At 34.4% G+C, this 22613-nt stretch overlaps 4 protein-coding genes across 10 annotated transcripts in view; 2 read left to right on the top strand and 2 right to left on the bottom strand.

Annotated features, from left to right (window-relative positions):
* The first annotated feature begins 324 nt into the window (after positions 1–324).
* Positions 325–7069, top strand: drongo (Arf GTPase activating protein drongo). 2 transcript variants are annotated; one of them, XM_029312885.2, is made up of 6 exons: positions 325–722; positions 3209–3750; positions 4438–4614; positions 4727–4912; positions 5250–5356; positions 5442–7069. In XM_029312885.2, exons 1-6 carry the CDS (start codon positions 559–561, stop codon positions 5493–5495), a joined length of 1230 nt encoding a protein of 409 aa, XP_029168718.1. In that variant the 5' UTR covers positions 325–558; the 3' UTR covers positions 5496–7069. The 2 variants fall into 2 exon arrangements, with proteins under 2 accessions (XP_029168718.1, XP_029168719.1); XM_029312886.2 differs by having other exon boundaries at positions 650–715.
* dock (SH2/SH3 adaptor protein dock) lies at positions 6085–11127 on the bottom strand. 3 transcript variants are annotated; one of them, XM_029312888.2, is made up of 5 exons: positions 10643–11126; positions 9422–10235; positions 8796–9089; positions 7228–8168; positions 6085–6935 (listed from the first exon to the last, which is right to left on the bottom strand). In XM_029312888.2, exons 3-5 carry the CDS (start codon positions 8812–8814, stop codon positions 6714–6716), a joined length of 1182 nt encoding a protein of 393 aa, XP_029168721.1. In that variant the 5' UTR covers positions 8815–9089; positions 9422–10235; positions 10643–11126; the 3' UTR covers positions 6085–6713. The 3 variants fall into 3 exon arrangements, with proteins under 3 accessions (XP_029168721.1, XP_029168720.1, XP_029168723.1); XM_029312887.2 differs by lacking the exon at positions 9422–10235; XM_029312890.2 differs by lacking the exons at positions 8796–9089; positions 9422–10235 and having other exon boundaries at positions 10643–11127.
* On the top strand, positions 10842–19813 carry LOC114938800 (ras GTPase-activating-like protein IQGAP1). 2 transcript variants are annotated; one of them, XM_029312884.2, is made up of 19 exons: positions 10842–11097; positions 12323–12416; positions 12520–12754; positions 12867–13011; positions 13203–13360; positions 13454–13588; positions 13670–13754; positions 13838–13929; positions 13997–14162; positions 14242–14405; positions 14708–14842; positions 14924–15080; positions 15173–15418; positions 15514–15677; positions 15764–15907; positions 15986–16306; positions 16412–16576; positions 16660–16773; positions 16873–19813. In XM_029312884.2, exons 3-19 carry the CDS (start codon positions 12524–12526, stop codon positions 19039–19041), a joined length of 4791 nt encoding a protein of 1596 aa, XP_029168717.1. In that variant the 5' UTR covers positions 10842–11097; positions 12323–12416; positions 12520–12523; the 3' UTR covers positions 19042–19813. The 2 variants fall into 2 exon arrangements, with proteins under 2 accessions (XP_029168717.1, XP_029168716.1); XM_029312883.2 differs by lacking the exon at positions 10842–11097 and adding an exon at positions 11858–11995.
* Hmgcr (HMG coenzyme A reductase) overlaps positions 19610–22613 on the bottom strand; it is a 29961-nt gene continuing 26957 nt past the window's right edge. For all 3 annotated transcript variants that reach the window (XM_029312877.2, XM_029312875.2, XM_029312878.2), the window contains exon 9: positions 19610–22605. In XM_029312877.2, the coding sequence (XP_029168710.1) occupies positions 22479–22605 (127 nt within the window). In that variant the 3' untranslated portion in view covers positions 19610–22478. The remainder of the gene's footprint in view (positions 22606–22613) is intronic.

The raw sequence follows: 22613 nt of genomic DNA, 5'->3' as shown, positions 1-22613 counted from the left end.
TTTTTATATAGAATAATTTATTTATTAATTTATTATAATTCAATTTATTATTCAACATATAAATAGAAAAAACTCGCGACGAATTATACAGTCATAAACTATATAATCGAACGAAGAATTCGTTCTTTCCCGACATTCGACAACCAATAGGAGAGCTTGTCATCTAGGGACAAAAATGTCACTAGTCAATCCTCATTTCCTATTGCACGTCATCTGTCACTCGTGCAAGAATCTAAGAAACGCCGGTCGGTCTTGAATATTATGTGATGAATGGTCGAAGGATAGGAGAAAGAGAGAGATACCGAGAGAGACGTCACAGAAGGGCGCATCGCAATTGGTTCCGTCCAGTTCCGTCAGTTCTGCAGGCGCGGCGCGATCTCCTGGTTTGATTAGCACGCTCTATCCCCTTTTAACCCCGGGTTCGGGTGTCCGTGTTGGTGTCCGAACTCCGAACCCAGCGGGACCGAGGTGCGAGCAAACAACTTGAAGGAGTCAAGAAGGTCGGCCCTTCGGAGTAAATCGGCCGATCCCCGGTGAATTCGCGCGTTCGCGTCCGCGATGGCGTCCGCGAAGAGAAAGCAGGACGAGAGGAACCTGAAGACGCTCCGCGAGTTCGTCTCCCAGCCGGGGAACAAGGAGTGCTTCGACTGCAACCAGCGCGGGCCGACTTACGTCAACATGACGATCGGCTCGTTCGTCTGCACTTCTTGCTCTGGTATGCTGTAAGTAACTCTCTCTCTCTCTTTGTCAGCTTCGAGGATGTTTCCTACCTCCGGTTCCAGGAGTCCTCCGGAGCCAGGCGCACTCACTCTTTCTCTTTCTCTCTTTCTCTTTCTTCTCCTCCTCGGCCTGCGCACTCTGGGGAAATCCGGGACACCGCAACTAAACGTAAAGTCGTTTTCACGCCGTCATCATCATCATCATCATCATTATCCAGCATTATTATAAAAATCATCATCATCATCATCATTATCATCATCATCATCATCATCATCATCATCATCATTATTATTATAAAAATCATCATCATTGTCATCGTCATCATCATCATCATCATCATTATAATAATAATAAAAATCATCATCATCATCATCATCGTCATCATCATCGTCACCATCATCATCCCTCGCGGTGACATTGAGCTGAGAAATGTCAACGTTTTGAGAGAAATAGCGTCGCATTTGTCGCATCACCAGGGCTTTAAACTCTCTGATTCGATAATCCCGTAAAAAGAGAGAAAGAACGCGAAACGGGAACAGAGAGCCACACAATAACCAAAGAAAAAAAAAACCTTGCGGGACCTTGCAGGTGGGACAGCAAAGTGTTAATCAACGGTATATATCATCGGGGCCAGGTCTCGTCTATAGCGTATTTCATTCTAAATCATAATCCTGGCCCGCTCTGATGTGTAGGGGCTATAAATAGAGAGAGAGAGAGAAAATTCGCTGATCCCGTCAAAACGCGATCGACGAAATTCCATCGCGTACGATGTTGATCCTTGGAGAGCCTCTGTGTAATAGGAAGAACTATATACGCAGCTTTTTTTTCTTCGTGTGTGAAATGAATATGAAGCAGCTTCAGGCGACATACACGTGTATAAGCTTCTTTACATCTCATTGCGACACAAAAAAGAATAGATATATTCTTTACATATATATATTTTTTTCTATATATATTACACATTATTTGTTTACAATATATCTATATATATATATATATATATATATATATATATATAAAAGAATATATAGATATATGTAGATAAAATAACATCCCAAGTAGCAAACTGATGTCATTAAGGGCCGATGGTTCCAACTCTTGATAAGTTTTACCCGATAAGTAGCATATCTTTGTCCCTTTTTTAGAACTTATCTGAAAAGAGACGAAAATATGCTACTTATCAGATAAAACTTACCGAGAAGTTGGAAAAATAGGCCCTAAATGTCGAAATGTACGCTGTCGAAATGTAAGAATATATAGATAAGATATAGATAAGTATATAGATAAAATAATAATAGATAAATAATATGTAATATATCTAGAAAAATTAGATATATATTATAGGGAGAGAGAGCGAGAGAGAGAAAAAGAGAAGAGTGTGCTGTCGACTTTAATGAGTCATCGCTCTGAGCATCGGCGCGATCCAGCAGCCAGGAAGTTGTCGTTATCAGCAGCCGTTGACGTTTTCCCTTTGTGCGTAATTCTGAGTTTATCAATGGTCAAAATGTTGCGTGTAATACGCGACGCAATAATTATATTAGCGCGTAAATAGCGCAGAAAAAATGATAAAATAATGCATTCTCTTTCTCTCTCTCTCTATCTTTCTCTTCTTTTTTTTTTCATGTTTAAGATATCATAAGATTCACGCGTGATACGAATGCGGCGTTATCGACTCGCGCTCTTTAATCAGCGCGTCATACACGATCAAGTGGTCGCGCGCGCACGTGCGAATTTTTAAATCTCGTTACTGCATCATCAGCTACTATATAAAGTACGGCGTCTTCCTACGTCGTATTAGTGGCACGCGAGCCGCTGTTATACTCGACACGGAATATTTTAATGATTTGGAAAGCAGAGCGAATTGCAGGGAACAAAATCGGTGACAGCAGGAAAGCTGGGGAAGGGGCTGAACAACGTCAGAATAATTGTATGACGCAATTGTAATTGCAACTCTATGCGAGCATGCGCTCATCGATTTTCCGCAGATTTTCTGTTTCTCTCTCTTTCCCGTTTCACACATTTCTGATAACTTTGATGATAAAAAATTTTATATATACATATATACACACACACACACATGTATATGAAATATTTTTTGAGCGAGACCTTTAAAGATGCTTCTATAATTATTGATTATTCTAAGATTATTATATTAAATATTATATATATATATATTCTTAATTTTTATTTATAATTAAAATTAATTTATAATTTTTAAATATTTAATTATGTATATATATATATATCTAATATAAAATAAAATTAAATATTTAAAAATTATAAATTAATTTTAATTATAAATAAAAATTAAGAATTATATAAAAATATTGTCAAGAGAGTTTAAAGTGAAAGTACATATAGACACTTGCAATTAAATGAATTCTTGCTGCGTAGCAATGATTACAAAGTTACATTTGTCATGTGCTTGTTCAGCTAAAATTTATATTTGAGGATCCCTCAATCTCTAAAATTTATTTGTATCTTTCAGACGAGGGTTGACTCCACCACATAGAGTGAAATCCATTTCTATGGCGACGTTCACTCAGGAGGAGATAGATTTTATAAAGGAACATGGTAACGATTACTGCCGGAGAGTCTGGCTAGGTCTGATGAACATGAATCCACCGCTGAACTTGGACACAAAGGACGAGCAGAAGATGAAAGACCTGATGAGCGCCAAGTACGAGCTAAAGAGATACTACCTCGATCCTTCGCTTGCGGATCAGAATACAGTCCAGCAAAAATCTACAACTAACAACAGCAGCAACAGCAGCGTTATTCCCAGGGTCCCAAATGCGTCAGTCGGTCAAAAGTCAATCAACAACGCAGAGCTGAGAAACAATTTGAACAATTCCAACAATTCAAACAGTTCGAATAATTTCTCCACGGATTTCGTTGCCGATTTCAGCAAGGTTCCTTCTGACCCTTTCTGCTCTCCGACCACCAATCACTTTGGCCAGCAACCGATCACGTCGCAGCCGACGTTCTTCGCTAACTTTGACAATAATCCGATATTTAATAATTCAAGTAGTGAGTATTAAAAAAAAAAGATATATATTTTTTCCTTTTATATGTATATACACTGCCGGCGAAACATTTGGATACACCTGCCTATACATCTATATAATTTGTTATTAACAGGACTCTCTCTAACTCTCCAGAAAGCTTGTTATGAATCAATCTACTTATAACTTATATTAAATATTTAAATCTTTCCGATTTCTAATAAAAGAATTGACAGAAATATCAAGCGTGGGTATAATACAAATATTTATTTCTGTGCTCTCTCCAGAGTGGATACGTAAATATTTAATTAATAAATTAATAGAAAGAATGGTACAACTTATAAAAATGGATCACTAAAATCAAGGATGCATTTTTTCTATAAAAAGAAAGTTTAACAGTTTTTTTGGTAAAAGTGTGTTAAATTAAAGTTAATGTTATTTTACTTGATTTTTTTATAATTTTTGTATTACAAAATAATCTTTTAATAAATGATTAATAAATGTTATAAAAATAAATACTAGGAAAAATAATCATTTTTAATTTAACAATAAATTACATCAATAAAAGTAAATTTTTTAATAATATCTATCCTTTTAATGGTGTATGCAAACTTTGAACGGCAATATGTGTGTATATATATATATGTCGTAAATCAACTGGTCAACATATAATGAAGAATTTTATCATAATGAAGAATTTTATCTCATTCAGATATGGAAACGTCGGCAGTATTTAATCAAGTCGGTTCCACGATCAACGGAGCGCACGCGCCACCCTCCGAGGATCGTTATGCGGCACTGAAAGACTTAGACTCGCTGATGAAGCAAACGCAATTGAAGGAGGAGACGGCAGGAATGCAGTCCACATGGAATGCAAATAATACGAATGGTGAATATATATTATCTTTACGAGGCGAGACAAAGCGTCGATCAATTATCGGTTGTATGCTTTAACATTATGCAATCGGCTTTGAAGGATACAAAACACTCTTTAATTGCAGCATCGAACGCTACGTGGAGTATAGGAGTAGGTAATCATCAGCATGTCATCTCGAACCCGTTCGCGGGTGGAGATTTATGGCGACCGTCTGCGAATATAATCAACAATAATAATACTCAATCCGTCGATAATTCTCTCTGCAATCCTGCAAATCCGTTTAAACCAACTCAGTTTCCTGTAAATAATGGTACGTATTTTGTATAATGGATAATAATATGTGTTTTCCTATGTCAAAATTTTATGGAAAATACAATTGCTACAGGATTTTTACGTAATGAGTTTATTAACGTGTACACTATCAAATATATATTTCGTAAAATTTTTCATACATTTTTTTATGTTTAACTTGTAAAACACACACTTTGATGACTTTCAGTCTAAAAGAAAAAAAGCTCGGGAATCAAAGGAAGTTAAAGAGGAGACGTGCTGTTACAAAGTTATATCCCTATTATTACAAAGTACTTTTAGTTTGCCAAAATATTAGTTCTATTTTAATCGAATAAATTGGAAAAATAAATTTTCAGATTCACAGTGGATAGGCATTGGTGCATCTAGCAACGGGGATGTACTTCAATTGAGTCAACTTATGACGCCGTTATGGCAACCGACAGTTCATGCAAACCCATTTATGGTAAATTAAGTTTTCTTTAAGTAAAAAGTCGAGATATTTTTTACTCGCTACATTCGGATTAATCATTAATCATTATCAATTTCAGGTGGGTATGGGAGTAAGCAATATGACGAGGAATTCGAAGAATCCATTCTTATGATTATGTACGCATAAGCTTTTAACGGAGTTACGAACAAACTAAATGCAAAACTAAAATATATTTTAGACTAGGCAAATTGTTTTATTTATATATATACACACACATATATGTATATACATATATATATATGTATGTTTATATATATTGTGCGTGTGAGTGTGTGATCTTATTGGCAATTAGTGCCATTAACGTCTATCTCCAGGAGCACCAATCTCATCTCTATATAAATAAAATAATACTTTTATTTATAAATATAATATACACGTTAATAAAGAGATTAATATTTGTTACTAAATGCGTAAATATTACTCATTATAGCGGTATTTCTTTTACTCCAATTTCCTAATGAGAAATTTTTTAATAAATTAGACAAATTTTTTCTTTTGGGGCATTATTCTTAAAAATAGGAGTATAAATATGTATATATATATATATATATATATATATATATATATATCTAGAAAAAAAGAAGAAAAAAATGATTATCATAGCCTAATATATTGTAGTCTTGAAATATGTATATATTTATATTATATCTGTATATTATATAAATCTACTATATTAAAAATGAAATAATGAAAAAGTAAAATCGAGAATACACATTCTGTCTTATTATGCACACTTAAATACAGTTTATTTACTTAAAAACTTCTAATAAATACAAAATCACAAATGAACACTTAGTCTTTGTTATAATTCAATACCGATAGTTTCTAGAGTAGAGATCCACTTAATCGTTCATAATTGCATGATAATTAATTATTACTTGATCATTACACTTGCGCAGTCTATATTATATGCAGTTGTAATATATTATTAATTGTAATAACATGGTCGGTTCGCGTATTACAATTACATATGAATATAAAGATATAAGCCTTGTTGTGTTGTCAATTAGTTTCACATAGTTGCCATATTTATGTTTCCTTGTTCGTTTAATCGAGTAGTTTGGAAGCTCCGAGGAGAATGTGTGTGTAAAAGATTCACTTAGAGTAATAAATTATATTTAGATGTATATATGTCACTGTATAAATGGAAAAAACAATCGAGAAACACTAATATACGAGTGTAGACCAATTATATTAATTATGTTATGTATAAACGTACGAGATGTGTATGATGATATTGATATTACTAGGCAGGCGTCGCGTATCTTAGCGATACATCTGAAAGCGCATGGACTGTCTTCTCTTCATCATCATCATGGCACGAATTCATCTAGCAACCGTTGCTACTGGCATTGCCTTTTGGTAATGGGCGCACCAAGTACAGCTTCTCGCCCTGCTTATTGGTGTAGATTGGCGCTCTCTGGTAATGATCTACAAGCTGATCTAGCGTGTGGAATTTCCTTTGACCGATGCAATATAGCGCTCCTTCCACATGTACCCTAAAGTGCTTATTACGTCCCGGTGCTTTCAAGGATACCGAATAGTCACCCATCTAAAAATTGACAATAATTAACAACGATGAGCAAAGCGTTCATAATGGCGAACCATCTCATATATTATATTATATTTTTGTATTATATGCGCATTCTTTGTGGGTACAATAAACTGGAGCAATTAAATGTTAAATCTTGAAACATTGAATTTTTTTTAAGGCTCCTGGCTCTTCGCCGATCATTCAACGTGTGCATTCTCGTCTCTGACGTCACAATCTAATATAGCCGCGGCAAAGGATCCAGGAACCTTAAATTGCGACAACAGCCGTATATTCACTGTATATTACTCACGTTGGTTTCGCTATCCCTGATTAGAAAATCTCCATCGTGGCCGTGTTGATTGAGCAGCGTGTCGCATTGCGAACGCGTAATACTACCGTAGTACCAAGGTTTACCAACGAGATGCGGCCGATCGCCGCCCGGATCCGGCCTCCGTTCGAGGGAATCCCCCTGACTGATCTCGCTGCTCGTCATACCACGTTCGCGATACGGTTGCGTCAAGTACTCGCTGAGTTCCTGTAGATAATTGCGCGGCACCAGCCCGACCTGTCCCTGGCTGTTTCTCGCCTTGTACCATTCCGGATCCGCCGGTGGACGATCGAGGATCTCGAGGCGGTCGCCCTTCTCGAACGACAGCTCTTGATCGTTGTTGGACGAGAACGAGTAAAGGGCCACCACGATATCGAGCACATTCTCGGCCATCGCGTACGTGTGCAGCGTGTCGTCGGCGTCGCCCTCCTCCTGGGTATAGTTGGACGGGAACCAGCCGGCCTGGGTGCCGCTTTGGCCTCGCCACCAACCATCGTTGCTCTTCTCCAGTATCAGGATCCTGGTGCCCTTCACGAGGGACAGCTCGTCCGCCTGTTGTGCCTGATAATTATACTTGACGACTGCGGTGCCGATCGCTTCGCTAGGATCAGCCGGTAGACGTCGCGCCATAATAGGCGACTCGACTGCACGAGACGGCGAGTTACTGGATGGCAGAGTCTTGGAGCCGGAGCCCTTCTTAACTTTCTTCTTAATACTGTCGAACAACGAGGGCTTCTCCTTTTTAACATAGTTGCTCGGCACGTACCCGGCTTGTCCCCTCGCACTTTGCACTCGCCACCAATGTTTCGAATCGTCCAGCAACAGATAGCGATCATTCTTACGTAAATCTAATTCCTGGGCGCCCTGTGCCCCGTAATCATACTTGGCGACAACGTAACATACGTCGTCTTGACTCGTCTTGCCTGAAATGTATTGTAATTATTAGTACATTGTAGTAGGAAATTGTACATCAGAGAGAAATCATTATGTTAAACTAATTTCTTCCTTTGCTCAATAGTATCAAGTTGTCAATTATCACCTCCTCTTTCTCTTTATTTGTTTTGTACAGTTTATAAATAATAGGAATAATTTACCTACTGAACAATTTTGTAAAATTATAATGAAAGCTCATCAGGTTGATATACTTTTTTTCTGATAATAGGATTGTAAAACCAAATTCTACACACACTCTCTCACACAAACACACACACAAGTACTATATCTGATTGTAGAAACAATAACATGTACTTTATAAATTTACGCAACCAGTATACAAAATCAATTATTCACACAATCAATCATATACACTGCAATCAATTTTGTAGATTAAAAAGTATCAAAGATGGAAACAAAAGTTGTTTCAATATAGTTTTTGGAAAATTTGCAACTAAATTTAGAACTATACATGGAACTGAAATTATGAATTTGCAAAATATACGTAAAACTCAAATCATCGTGAAGGGTAATAGACCTGATGAACATCATCGATATATCGAATTAAAAGAAGTTTTACATACAAAGCAAAGCGTACAAAATAAAATAAAACGTACCATGCTTCATGGCTGCCATGTGCGAAAGAATAAATACATATATATATATGCACGACAATATTATATATATGTATTTAAATTTATATGTACAGCTGAGAGTGTGGCGTGAGTAGCTGCTACTCACGTACTACTTCAATAAATCTTAAGTCTGCTTGTACAGAGTCGACGGCGTAAGTGCAGCAGGCATTATTTTATTTTTGCTTATTTTTTGTGTTCAGTGCTGATGCACCTGCTGATTTCTTTGGTCAGAATCCATCGTTCTCAAGGGTAGCGCAAGCAAGTGCATTACCAACACTTTGAAAAAAATAAAATAACTATCATTAGCACAAGATTATCAGATAGACAAGTTTGATAAAACTTTCTCAACTTTATATTGTAATTGTAATATTATATTTAAAATACTTAATATATATATATAAATACATTAATAGAGCGAGTCAATCTAACTTTTTTATCTAGAATATAACATTTATAATTTTTATAAAAACGAATAATAGTAATTTTATGATTGCACTTATATTAATAACAATGTCCAATGATATGTGAAGTCAAATGATTAATATTATAAGTAGATTTTCATTATGATAAGAATAATTGCAGATTTTGTGTTATGTCAAGTGACTCACCCTATATATGTGCCTGTTTACTTTTCAAAAATCTTTATCTCTCTAAATGTGCAATATATTTCATGATTGAAATAGAGTAACATCTGTTCACGATAAATATATATGACAATTCCAACTCAATTAAACTCTTGTATATTTAACTTAAATTAATAATTGAAAATCAACTAGAAAACTATTACAAGCAATGCAAAGAAATAAAATAAATAAATCAATATCTATAGCTTAGTAATTATCTCACTGGTAAATTAAAGATAAAGATGATATATTTTTATATATCTAAAAAAATATGTAATCTATACTCTAATATTATATTATGTATACACATGCGATATAACAAAGATACAGCTACGATATGCATGTACAACTCAGGCTAATAAATATAATTGAGACTAGCGTGAAAAATATAATACGTAACTAATATATTTGTCAATATATTCAACGGGACTTTTATAGGAGCTTGATCAGTCGAATAATCTAATCCTGTTACGAGCAGTTTAATAAGACTTGGAACGCAAATGCATTTTTGACTAAGGTGAACATTTCCCAGTCTTTCCTTTCTTTCCTAGTACATTGAAAATTTCCTTAGCACGAGGAAAAAGCTTCAAGGAGAGATGCACGATCTAAAAACACTTCACTGAGAGAAAAGAAAGTGATTCCGCGTCGAAAAATCTGGCAAAGTCGAAAGAAAGGTGAAAACTGCTCCAAAATCAGCATAAAGCCGGTTGCATCCTTCGGGGGATGGCGTTAAAATCCGGCGATCAGACTCGAGTTTTTCCTCCCTCCTGTATCGTAAATGGACGCATAATCTAAGAAGCTACGGGGAAAAATAGAATAGGGTTGAGTGAAAAATATGAAATCATCATACGAGGCTCGCCGTGTCGCATATGCGCAACAAAAAAAAAAAAAATTCATCTCCGTTTACATCCGGGCCGTGAAAGCGCCGGGCGAGGAAACTCTCTCGAAGGGGAAAAAAAAGGGGGACAGCGAAATTAGTCATAGACATGGCACAAGTGACTCTAAACGAGCGAGCGAGCGATCGCTGCTCTAAAAGGCTCGTCTGCTTCTCTCTTTCTCTCTCCCTCTCTTCGGAAGAGAGGGAGAGAGGCGAGCGAGATGTGACACAACCTACGCGCTACTAAATCGTGCGAAGAAGCGAGCAGATGTATATTATATATATATATATATATTTACGTAATGTAGAAACGCCGGTCGCGGACTTACCGATTTTTAAACTTGACATATTCCTGCATAAAGCTTTTGGGATCTTACGTCGTTACAGGGCTTGTTTTCCCCCACCCCGAGTCGCAGCCATGAACGACCGGAGCGGTACCTACGTACCGGGGGAGCACCGTGTGTGCGTGTCCCTTTCTCTCTCTCTCTCTCTCTCTCTTTTCTCTCTTTCTTTATTGCCGATGACAGAGAAGCGGCGAATCAGGAAAGGAGCGCGCCACGTTTCATCCGCTCCCTCGGTTCGGGCGGAAGGACAATAAAGGAGACCGCACCAGGTTCACCAGGATGCACCCGGGGACGGGATGCGGGTGGCCGCACGACGGATCACACCACCACCGCCCTTGCTCTCGCTTCCGCACGCAACTTCACGCGAGAGAGCGGAGCCGAAAAGTAGCGACGTTCACGCCGCTGATTCGCCGCCGCGCGACTCCTCCCCGAAGATAGATGTACGTATGACAGCTACGTGCGTGTGAGTGCGAGTGGGTGGGTGTGTGAGCGTAGCGTCACGAATTTCCTCTCCGCCCGCGGCGCCATCTCGCGACGCTGTTCATACTTCTTCCGGCGTCCCTTTCACTTCCGATTTTCGCACAAAAGCGCCCTCTTGTGTCTTTTTTATATATTATTATTATTATATTTGTATTATTCTTTATATTTTTTCTATTATATTATTATTTATATTTCTTCTGTTGTTATTTCTATTATTTCTAGAGACTACTTTTGATTTCAAAAGCGCCCTCTGTCCTTTTTAAATCGCGAATTTCCTCTCTCTAGAGTTCCTTGAAATAATTATTTATATATATTATTTAGATTATTATTATTATATTTGTATTATTATTTATATTTTTTTCTATTATTATTTATATTATTAGAGACTACTTTTGATTTTAAAAGCGCTCTCAAGTGTCTTTTTTTCATCGCGAGTTTTCTATAGTTCCTCGAAATAATTATTTATGTACATTATTTAGATTATTATTATATATATTATTATTATATTTGTATTATTCTTTATATTTTTTCTATTAGTATTTATATTATTTATATTATTATTTATATTTTTTCTGTTATTATTTCTATTATTTCTAGAGACTACTTTTAATTTTAAAAGCGCTCTCAAGTATCTTTTTTTTCATCGCGAGTTTCCTATCTGGATACTCGATACATCGTGATTTTATTTTTACGCTCCTTCGGTTGTCAGCACTGTCGCGGAATTTGACAATTTGAATTTCGACGGAATATAACGTATCGTTTGATGTTTTTCACCTGTTGCTCTCCGGCTTTTCGCGTGTGTGATTCCGTGATTGTTTTCGGTTCCCAGGATGATTGACGCGGCGGAGGATGGAAAAGGTGAGAAGGAAAGAAAAGGCGATGTGGATAATTTATTATCTCTCGCTCTTTTCATTTTGTTAGTTTATAATAAATGCATGTATTCTCGTGCACGAACAAATAAAACTTTTCTATGCAAACATTCGTTGGAATATCGAAAATCACGGTATAATTGATTATAATTACGTATGTGTATGTATAATTATGTGTTTGTTATTTGGAAATAGCAGAGTGGACAAATATTTTTGGAAAAACATTTCTTTGACATTGACATGACGAAGAGACAGTTTAGATGTACGACATATTCTCATGTGATTGACTTATAAATATTTATAATTGCATTTTTAGAAGAAGATGTGGGGAAATCTGCAGAAAAAATTGATGAACAGCGCAGAAAAACATTGGCGTATGAGTATCTCTGTTATCTGGAAGGTGCAAAGAAGTAATGTATTAGTTTTAATATAAAAGAAATATATTTTAAGTTTTCTTTTTATTTTAAAGTATAAAGCAAATATTAAAGTTTTTATGAAAATTTCCATTTATAGATGGATGGAAGCTTGTTTGAGAGAATCATTACCTCCGACAACTGAGCTGGAAGAGAATCTTCGTAATGGAGTATATCTGGCTAAACTCAGTCATTTTATGGCTCCCAATGTCTTACCGCTGAACAAAATCTATGACTCTGAACAGCGCAGATACAAAGCTGTAGGATTGCAATTTCGTCATACGGATAACATAAATCATTTTCTGAAATGCTTGGCATCTACGCAACTACCATTGGCATGTACTCATGTTATAATTATTTATATAAAAAGAGAATATATTATTAATGTATTATAAATGTCGGTTCTGTTTACAGTAATATATTTATAAATATATTTGCTTTTTACAGACATTTCTGCCAGAAACAACAGACATATATGATAAAAAGAATATGCCACGAGTGATATATTGTCTTCATGCCCTTAGTACACATTTATTTAAATTGGGGAAAGCACCACCAATGCAAGATTTGTATGGAAAAGTAAACTTCTCTGGTATGTAATTTTGTCTTCTATAATATTATCTAAATCTAGAAAATACAAGGAGAGTAACAAAACAAAAAAAAAATATATATATATATATATATATATATATATATATATATAAATGTCTCATTTGAATGAAAGATAGATATTTATAGCTATATTATTATGCAATTCTTATATCAATTATTGTATGTTTTCAGATGAAGAGATAGATGCAGTTAGTAAAGAATTGCAAAAATATGGCATTCAACTGCCTCCTTTCCAAAAAATAGGTGGCTTATTAACAAACAGTATTGCTACAAACACAGCTGCTCTTCATGCTGCTGTGATTGCGATTAATCAAGCTCTGATAGATAATGTATGTTCATTTTATTTTACTCACAAGTAATTATATCACAGAAGGTAAGTTTGGAGACAAGAAACTAATTATTCTGTGTATTTATATTTTCAGGATAGCGATAAAATTTTACTTACACTTCAAAGTAAAGAGGCACAATTAAATAACATCAAACCTGCTTATATTAAAAAATATACAGAAGCATTATTGGATGCTAAAATTGCCAAAACAGAGGCGTCACTTAATAGAGTATGTGATTATATACTTAATTTTACATCTTTATGTTTACTTTAATACTTTTATTAATCTTTCTATTTACATGTTATTTAGTCTCTCAATGACAGTTATGTAGCAGATGTATATGATGAGCTATTAACACAAGCAGAAATACAAGGGCACATTAATTATGTGAATGGTGAATAAATATTTAAAATTTTGATATCAGTAGCAAAATTGTAATCTGATTTTGTTTTGTTATAATGTGAAAATTTATTTCAGCTTCCTATGCCTTGAAAGTTATTGTTTCATCTGTATTGCATGATGATATTGAATTAACAACTGCTTTAAGGGAACCAGTATTATCCTTTAAGGTATAGAAAAATATTTTTTAAATAAACTATATTATTAAAAGGCACTAACATAAATATTATTTTGCAGAATATAGTTTCTGAAAATGTTGAAGATTACAAACAACAATTTATGCTGATGTTGGACAATAACCCGTGGAGTGACACATATGTATCTGAAAACATTCAGTATTGGACAGAAACATTTCAGAGTGCGATTGACAGAGGAAACGAAAATGCCCAGCGACGCCGCAAACGTTAATATTATTTAATAAAATTTTTTGTAAATTTCTTTTTTCAAATAGATATAAACTATAATCCCGATTTATATTATAGGGGAGAAAACTGTGAAACTGCTAAATATGACCTTAGAATCTGAGGATAAAAAGAAATTTTATGAAATTTTACAAAGTCCATATTTGGAAGTCTCTCATATTATTGATGAGTATGCAGTTCCATTATATTACCAGGAGATGAAAGATGATCGTACAGAATCTCAGGTAAGTTTATACATATATAATCTTTATATTATATAATTTTTTTGTTTCTTGGAAATGAAAATCTTATACAATGTCATATATTTATTTTATGCAATTTTTTTTCAAATAATTTTTTGGAATCTGATTGAAACAGTAATAGGCAAATTTATATTAAATTTGGATCTAATAATTCTGGGAATGTGAAAAATTGGAAACTTTAAAATTTGATACAATTTATTATAAATATTATTTTTTTGTTTATTATTACTACAGTTATATATTTCCACTTAAATTATAATGATGATGATTTTTGTTTTTGACAGACTGATCTCACTTACAATGACATAGTGACTAGTGTACGTCTATTAACCATTATAGCTGCTATTACTAAAGCAGTGGACACGGAAAATCCAGATTTCGTGTATGAAAAGCTATCAAACCCGGGTGTATATGTTCCTGTAAGTATAAAAAAATCTATAATTATTTTTACTGATATATAAAAACAAGCTATATTTAAACATATTATTATCTCATTATAGGGATTGGATGAATTTAATAAAGTGAAGTATACTCAGATGTTAGTGACGCTTCGGAAGGTAAAGCTAAAAACTGTTGAAGAATGTTCTTTACTAACTTATAGCGACATTCAACAATGCGTCTATTCGGTGAATGCAGAGTGCGACGAGGATTTCGAAGGTAGAATAAGAATATCAATAGCATATAATGATACGACATTTTTATAATATATTAAATGTTATTGAGAATTAATATGATATAATTTTCTTCAGTTATAAAGATTTTACAGCAGCTAAATCGAGCTGTAGAGGTGAACGATCAAGAGACTATGATGAAAGCCTTAGAAATAATAACCGACAAGTATGATATACCCAAGTTTTCGCACAATGCTTTACTTTACTTAAAGATGTTTAAGAAATGTTTAAATGAGAAAGAATCTGATGGATCTGACCTATGGTTGGATGATATTAAAACCATAGCAAAAACAGTTACATCTGAAATGGAAAAAATCGAAAACAGTACGTCGGAATTAATTGCATTTAAATTAATTGATTGTTAAACTGAAATTTATCATATAAATGCAAATGATCTTAATCTATTTTGATATTTATAGTGATCCAATTTTTATACAATATCAACGTCTATGTGCAAGATAATAATATGCAAAAAGCTCTCGAGTGTTGCAAAAGCTATGATATGATTAAAAATTTTAAAGGGCTTACCAAAGAATGCCAAAAGAAATATTTTCTAGCATTGCGACAATTGCAGAAACGAAAGGTATGAGGTATTTTTTTTTTTTTATAGAAAGTAGAACACATACATTGTATATAATTTATATAATCATTATTACACTTTGATCGTAGCGCGAAATATATAGATGCCCGTATATTTCGTATACGACCAACGAAGGAAATGAAGTCTATATCGATTTAAAAGGCAAAAGATATGCATGGGAATGTCCAACAGATATTAAGAAAACTTATCATCTCACTATAAGTGATATAAATGTACGTACGTGTTTTTTATGAATTTTATACCTAATTAAAGATATATATCGTTAATAATAATTTGTTTGATATTTGTAGGAAACAATTGAATCTATTATAATAGAGAAACGTCAGAAAAATTATATAAAATACGATGAAAAATTACTTACCAGATTTCAAGCTTGCATCAGAGGATATCTATTACGTAAAAAAATGTCTGATAGATGCATTTATATCAATGATAATCTAAGGAGTATCATCATGATACAAGCGTGGTGGAGAGGCGTTAGACAACGTAAACGATATCATAAATTGTTGAAGGAAAGAGAACGACAATTAAATGCATTATCACGTCACACTAAATTGTTAAATGCAAAAGAAAATAATAAAAATGATAAAGTAGATCGATATAAGAAAGAGGTAAACATTGAATATAATTTTTAAAAGATCAAGTATTTTAACACAAATTGTATTTCTTATCAGTAAATTAAAACTTGTTTTTATAAAATTGTTTTTAAATTATAGGAAGACAAAATAATAAAGATACAAGCTTTATGGCGTGGTCGAGCATCGAGGAAAGCCTTTCATTCGTTATTATATTCAGAGAAACCATCATTCCCCGTGGTCAGGCACTTTTCAACGATATTAGGTTTCAGAGCAGAGGATTACGACAAGGATTTAGAATTACAAGTACGTTGATTTTCCTATTACACTTACATATCATAATAATAAATATATATCAAATATATTCTGATGATGGTCGTTTGTTTTAGAAATTAAAACACGAGGTCGTTCAATGTATAAAGCACAATCAGAATTTGTCAGAGCAGTTGAATAACATGTACATTAAAATAGGATTACTCATACAGAACAGAATAGCGTTACAGGTACATTTCTTCTTCAAAGCTTAGTCATTTATACAATTAGAATTGTAATTCAAAACATTTATACAATTAAAATTGTAACTTAAACGTATTTGTGTATAGGACGTGGTAGCGCATGGTAAGAGTCTGGATGATCTCGCGAAGGAACAAAATGCGAGCAAAAATCAGAGTCTCTCGTGGGATTTGACACCGCATAAGGGTCTCAAATCATTGACTAAAGAAGGTCGTAAGATGCTGGAGGGCTATCAACACTTGTTCTATGCGTTGCAGACGAATCCGCAATATTTATCCAAATTGTTGTACTTACCGCCTAGTAACAAATCCAACAAATTGTTCCTGAAAAACATCATCTGGACACTGTTCAATTTCGGATCGAATACAAGGGAAGACTATTTATTGCTGAAACTCTTCGGTTATGCATTGAAGGAGGAGATCAAGTGCAATTGTCATCAACCTTCCGATGTGCTGACTGGCAAACCGTTGGTTCGCGAGATGGTGGTCAATTACGCGAAACGGTTCAATGGTCAGGCATCATTGAAGCAAATTGTCGGTCCACTGATCGAGAAGGTCTTGGACGAAAAGGATCTGTGCATGGAGACGAATCCGGTAGATATATACAAGCTCTGGCGAAATCAGCTGGAAATGGAGTCTGGCAAGTCTCTGGATATGCCTCACACGGTGTCTCAGGAGCAGGCGCTGAAACATATCCCAGTTCAGGAATCGCTCACGAGAGCGATAAATCAGTTGAAGAAGATCTCTGTGGAGTTTCTCAACAGAATAACGAGGTCCCGCGATCTGATCCCTTACGGGATGTTGTATGTGTCGAAGGTCCTCTATAACTCGCTGACGGAGAAGTTTCCGCTTGCTCCCGAGAAAGATATCCTGAAGGCTGTTGGTAATCTGATTTATTATCACTTTATCAACGCCGCGATCGTGGCACCGGATACCTTTGACATCGTTACGTTGCCGGTCGACAGATCCTTGTCCTCCTGCCAAAGGAAGAATCTGGCTAGTATAGCCAAAGTGTTGCAATTCTCCACTTCAAAGAAGGGTTTCGGCGAAGAGGCGCCGCATTTAGAATGCTTGAATCCCTTTATAATCGCTTGTCACGAGAAGTTCAAGGACTTCTTCCGATACTGCTGTCAGGTGGAGGATCTCGAGGAGCACTTTGATATTCATGAATATACGGAGGCCACGCTTATACAAAGTCCAGAGATATGCGTCTCTTTGCAGGAAATATGCGAGATGCATGCCTTGATGTTGAGATACGAAGACGTGATAGCGCCGGATCCATTCGACCCTTTGCACGATTTGCTGGACGATCTGGGCCCGGTGCCGACCGTGGCATCCTTACTAGGAATATCCAACGTGGTGTACGAGGCAAATTTAGCGCGATACAGCAAGCAGGAGGTATGCCTGGTGTTGACGAATAAGTTCCAAGTGCCGCGGAACGACGACACGAATCTGAACAATCTCTTCGTGAAGGCGAAAGAATTACTCGTCTCGGTGATTTCGTTTTTGAAAAACTCGACCTTGGTAGAATCCCTGGAGATCACTTCTTCTCCGATGTGTGCAAGATTGTTCGATTCGTCCATGTCGGCGACACTTCGCGAAACTTCATCTATAAATGATTGCAAGATGCAATTGCGCGCGTATCTAAACAAACTCGAATTGGAAGGATGGGTGACCCGCGCGGATGGTTACCAAACCATCGTAACCGCGATAGCGAGAGATATTTGCAACAAGAACAAGTATCGCGTCGCGAGGGACAAGGAGCTGCAGACGCTGCGCGCGACCAAGATGCGATTGGAGGAGAAGACGAGGTACTATCAGGAGCAAGTCGAATTCTACAACGAGTACATAAGAGGCTGCCTGCAGAATCTGCATCGAGGGAAGAGTTCGCTTCGCGCGCATCAAGCGTTGCAAAAGGACACTCACACCTTGTCCAAACTGCGAACCAAAATGACGATCAAGTATTCCGCCTGGAAGCTGCAGGAGAAGGGCGTGTTGTTGGAGGTCGATCAGTCCCTGAGTCCTACGGAGATGAAGAACGTGATATTCGAGATAAGTCCGACGGAGCGAAACGGCGTTTTCTCTGTACGCTGCAAGTTTATGGGTGTCGAGCTGGAAAAACTTGACATTAGTATACAAGAATTGCTCGAGCTGCAGTACGAAGGTCGCTCCTGCATGGATATGTTTGGCAGAGCGAAGGTCAACGTAAATCTGCTCTTGTATTTACTAAATCGAAAATTTTACAGTAAAAAGAGTTGAATTATTACTTCAGTCGTCGACGCGTCTCCTTCTGTAACGTAGAATTCACAAGAATACACCTATTATACGTGCAATTAAGTGTCAGGACGTGTTCAGAGCAAGAAGGAGGAGAGGAGGCAGAATTTTATCATGACAAAAATTGAAAGGATTCTTTTATAATTTATTGAGATTATTTTCGTCGATATATTTTAATACATAAAACGTAACATGTGAGTCACGAAGTTTATAAAAAGTTTTACTTTTTCATCAAAATAAGACAATTCAAATGTTTTCTCTTCGATTTTTTGCAAGCACAACTATAAATTATCATTTATGATAGAGATAATAAAATAATAGATAATGAGAGAAATCAAATATTTTATGATATTATAATTTTATATCTTCTGGATTATATCTGAAAGATATATATGACATATTACATTAGCTTATCACATAGTTTGTATTTATTTTTTTATTTTAGTTTTTCTGATAATTGAATAGTCTGTGAGCAACTAATATGATACTCTTATAGAATAGTTTCACAAATAATATAATTTCTATATGTGTGTCGGTCTTTTTTATACAGCAATCTATCTAGTCTATGATACAGTATGCGTTTTGTAAATAATTGCCTTGTGTATATGTGAATGTTCAAAGTATCAATATCGAATATTTACAAATACAATTATTTATGTATTCGAAATATACAGTGCGATGGAAGCTTGACAATGGTCACTTGACATTGTGTATATAGTTTGGAGAAATTTATTAAATTCCTGATTATGAATCTGTATACACGCGACTCTGCAATGTAGACGTAAGACGCTATTATTCCAAGTTAAATTTTTGATATCAGTATTGTAATATACTATTTAATCTTTGCGATCGAGAAAGAATAAGTTATTAATTTTATTAAATGTACTTTTTATATCTTATTTTAAAATGCATTTTGCATTTCTCTATTATATTATAAATCTCTGATTATTAATAATTAAAATATCAGAACATTAAAAACAGAAATTAATGAAGAGTATAATTTAGCCTGTTAATACATGTATTGATAGAGAAATTAATTCCAATACAATCTCTTCTTCTCTAAAGAGAGATACCAATTTTTTAAATCTATTAAAATATTTTTTAAGAATAACATGTGTAAAATGTTTTCTATGAAATCATTTATTTCTATAAATAAAATAAATTTACTGGAAATTTAAATTTACATGATTTACATTTTTATTTCATTCGTCGGCGATATATATATATATATATATATATATATATCAGGGTTGGAAGTAACGAGTTACTTGTAACGAAGTTACAGTTACTTTTTTTCGGTAACTGTAACTTAACTTCGTTACTTTTCTCCATCTGTAACTGTAACTTAGTTACATTTTTTTAGTAACTAGTAACTATTTTAACAGTTACTTTATTAATTACTTTTTTGGAAACATTCGCTAAAAGTATCGTTTAAGTATGGTAGCCGTTATATTGTTAAATTAAATTTTGATAACAGTAGCATATATATATATATATATATAGATCTTCATATAATTTAATTTTTTACCTAAAATTTTCATTTTGCGTACATAAAATAATACAACACATAATTACAATCGACCAATCACAGTCAAGTATTTAAAAAAATTCTTAAATGTAATAATTAATCGATTTGCTTGCGACTTTGCGATTACTATTTAGTAAGTTACCATATATAACTATTTTTACTGTTGTATATAAAGGTCATTCATACATTGATGGTAATCGCAAAGTCGCAAGCAAATCGATCAATATTACATTCAAGAATTTTTTTAAATACTTGACTGTAGTTGTGCATAATATGTAAGCTCCTTATATTTAAAATAATGTATAATTATTTTTAAAAAGTAATTGAAAAGTAACGACTCGTTACTTTTTGAGTAACTGTAACTGTAACGAGTTATTTTTTAAAATTGGTAACTTGTAACTGTAACTAGTTACTGTTTCAATAAGATAACTGTAACTGTAACTAGTTATTTTTACAAAGTAACTTTCCCAACCCTGATATATATATATATATATATATACAGGGTGTCCGGTAACTAACGGACCAATGATTAAGGGCGGATTCTCTGGCCAATTTGGAGACGATTTTTCCTTAGCAAAAATGTTGAGAAGTCAATAATTTTCGAGTTATAAGCGATTGAAAAAAATAGGTTTTTTGAAAACTAAACGTTTTGGAGTTATAAGTCTAACATAATTACATTCTTCGGTTAATTTCAGGTAGAGTTTACTATAATAAAATTTTAATTTGAGGCTTAGTTATAAAGATACATAATGACAAATATTGGAAAGTTGTAAAAAATGATGACCTTTTTCGACATTTTTGCTGAGGAAAAATCGTTCCCAAATTGACCAAAGAATCCACTTGTAATCGTTGGTCCGTTAGTTACCGGACACCCTGTATATATATATATATACTTTTTTCTTACATACCATGCATATATACACGCAACAGATGCATCTATACACGCATACATAACATATACACATAAATAAATAAAGATTATTTCCCTTGAAAATATATGTATTTTCGCATTTTCACTTTCTGCATAGTCCGATAAAAATTCTTGAAAAAATATGTACATGGAGTTTTGGAAATAATTGACCAAACTAGCATGTAATAATAACGTCGTTTATTGAATATCACGACGTTTTGACCATATGGTTGTGGTCCTTTTCAAGTGAAACTAAAATAATTTATTACATATGTTATTATTATCAACGAAACACTAATATAAAATTCGCAAATTGAACACGAACGTAATACTTATAAGTAAATTTAATAATAATTAACTTATCATACAGCAATAATCAATATCAATTTTTGGTGAGAAATATACAAGTCAAAATTAAAATTAAATTGAAATTGTGAAACAGCCACAACATATCCCAACAAAATTAAAAAATTTATATATATGTATATATATATAGAGAGAAAGAGATTGGAATTAATTTGTTTATCGATACAATCAATTTTTGTTTTACGCAGGATATGCCAATTAAATTATATATTTTCTAGTAAATCATTTGTTGTGATTATAACGCATACGTTAAAAAGCTACAGAATAGGTCTGCAGACTTTGCAGAAAGTGAAGATGCGAGAGTGTGGGATGTAGAATTCTTCACCGTTAAGATATTTGAAAAAAATTAATTTTTCGCTGTTTTATAATTGTGGTGACAACTTGTAGGGCAAAAGACAAGCATTTTAAATGACCATTTTTAATGGATTAAACATTTTTTCCCTCATTCAAAAGCGAGGGGGCACTGCTCCCCCAATAATTTATTGGCGGGAGGGGAGGCAAAGTGTTCTGTCCCCCCCAAAGTCGGCGCCACTGCATACATACAATACATGGAGCCTTATATTATTATTATTATTATTATTCCAATTTAGTCCCGAACGTATCTTTTGGAACTTCACGTTAAGATTTTCCGAAGTTAGCGCAAAGATGTTGCGAAGAAGACACGCTTGGCACACTTAGTTTATTATCCGTATCACTGGTGTGAGTAATTTTGATTTTGACTGGATCATTAACTGCGATAGATGATCTGCAAAC

Source organism: Nylanderia fulva, unplaced genomic scaffold (assembly GCF_048542155.1).
Source record: "Nylanderia fulva isolate GAGA-0341 unplaced genomic scaffold, ASM4854215v1 Scaffold48, whole genome shotgun sequence".
NCBI lineage: Eukaryota > Metazoa > Arthropoda > Insecta > Hymenoptera > Formicidae > Nylanderia > Nylanderia fulva.
The sequence above is the reverse complement of the archived record's forward strand: the minus strand, read 5'-3'. Positions and strand labels throughout refer to the sequence as shown.

Excerpts from the sequence above, each read along its gene's own strand:
- drongo (XM_029312885.2), top strand. The coding sequence starts at position 559 with ATGGCGTCCGCGAAGAGAAAGCAGGACGAGAGGAACCTGAAGACGCTC. Across the intron at positions 4,615-4,726 it reads GAATGCAAATAATACGAATG|CATCGAACGCTACGTGGAGT; the intron begins GTGAATATATAT and ends CTTTAATTGCAG. Across the intron at positions 4,913-5,249 it reads TCAGTTTCCTGTAAATAATG|ATTCACAGTGGATAGGCATT; the intron begins GTACGTATTTTG and ends ATAAATTTTCAG.
- dock (XM_029312890.2), bottom strand. Across the intron at positions 6,936-7,227 it reads TCAGGGATAGCGAAACCAAC|ATGGGTGACTATTCGGTATC; the intron begins GTGAGTAATATA and ends GTCAATTTTTAG.
- LOC114938800 (XM_029312883.2), top strand. The coding sequence starts at position 11,968 with ATGATTGACGCGGCGGAGGATGGAAAAG. Across the intron at positions 11,996-12,322 it reads CGCGGCGGAGGATGGAAAAG|AAGAAGATGTGGGGAAATCT; the intron begins GTGAGAAGGAAA and ends TTGCATTTTTAG. Across the intron at positions 16,307-16,411 it reads TAGATCGATATAAGAAAGAG|GAAGACAAAATAATAAAGAT; the intron begins GTAAACATTGAA and ends TTTAAATTATAG.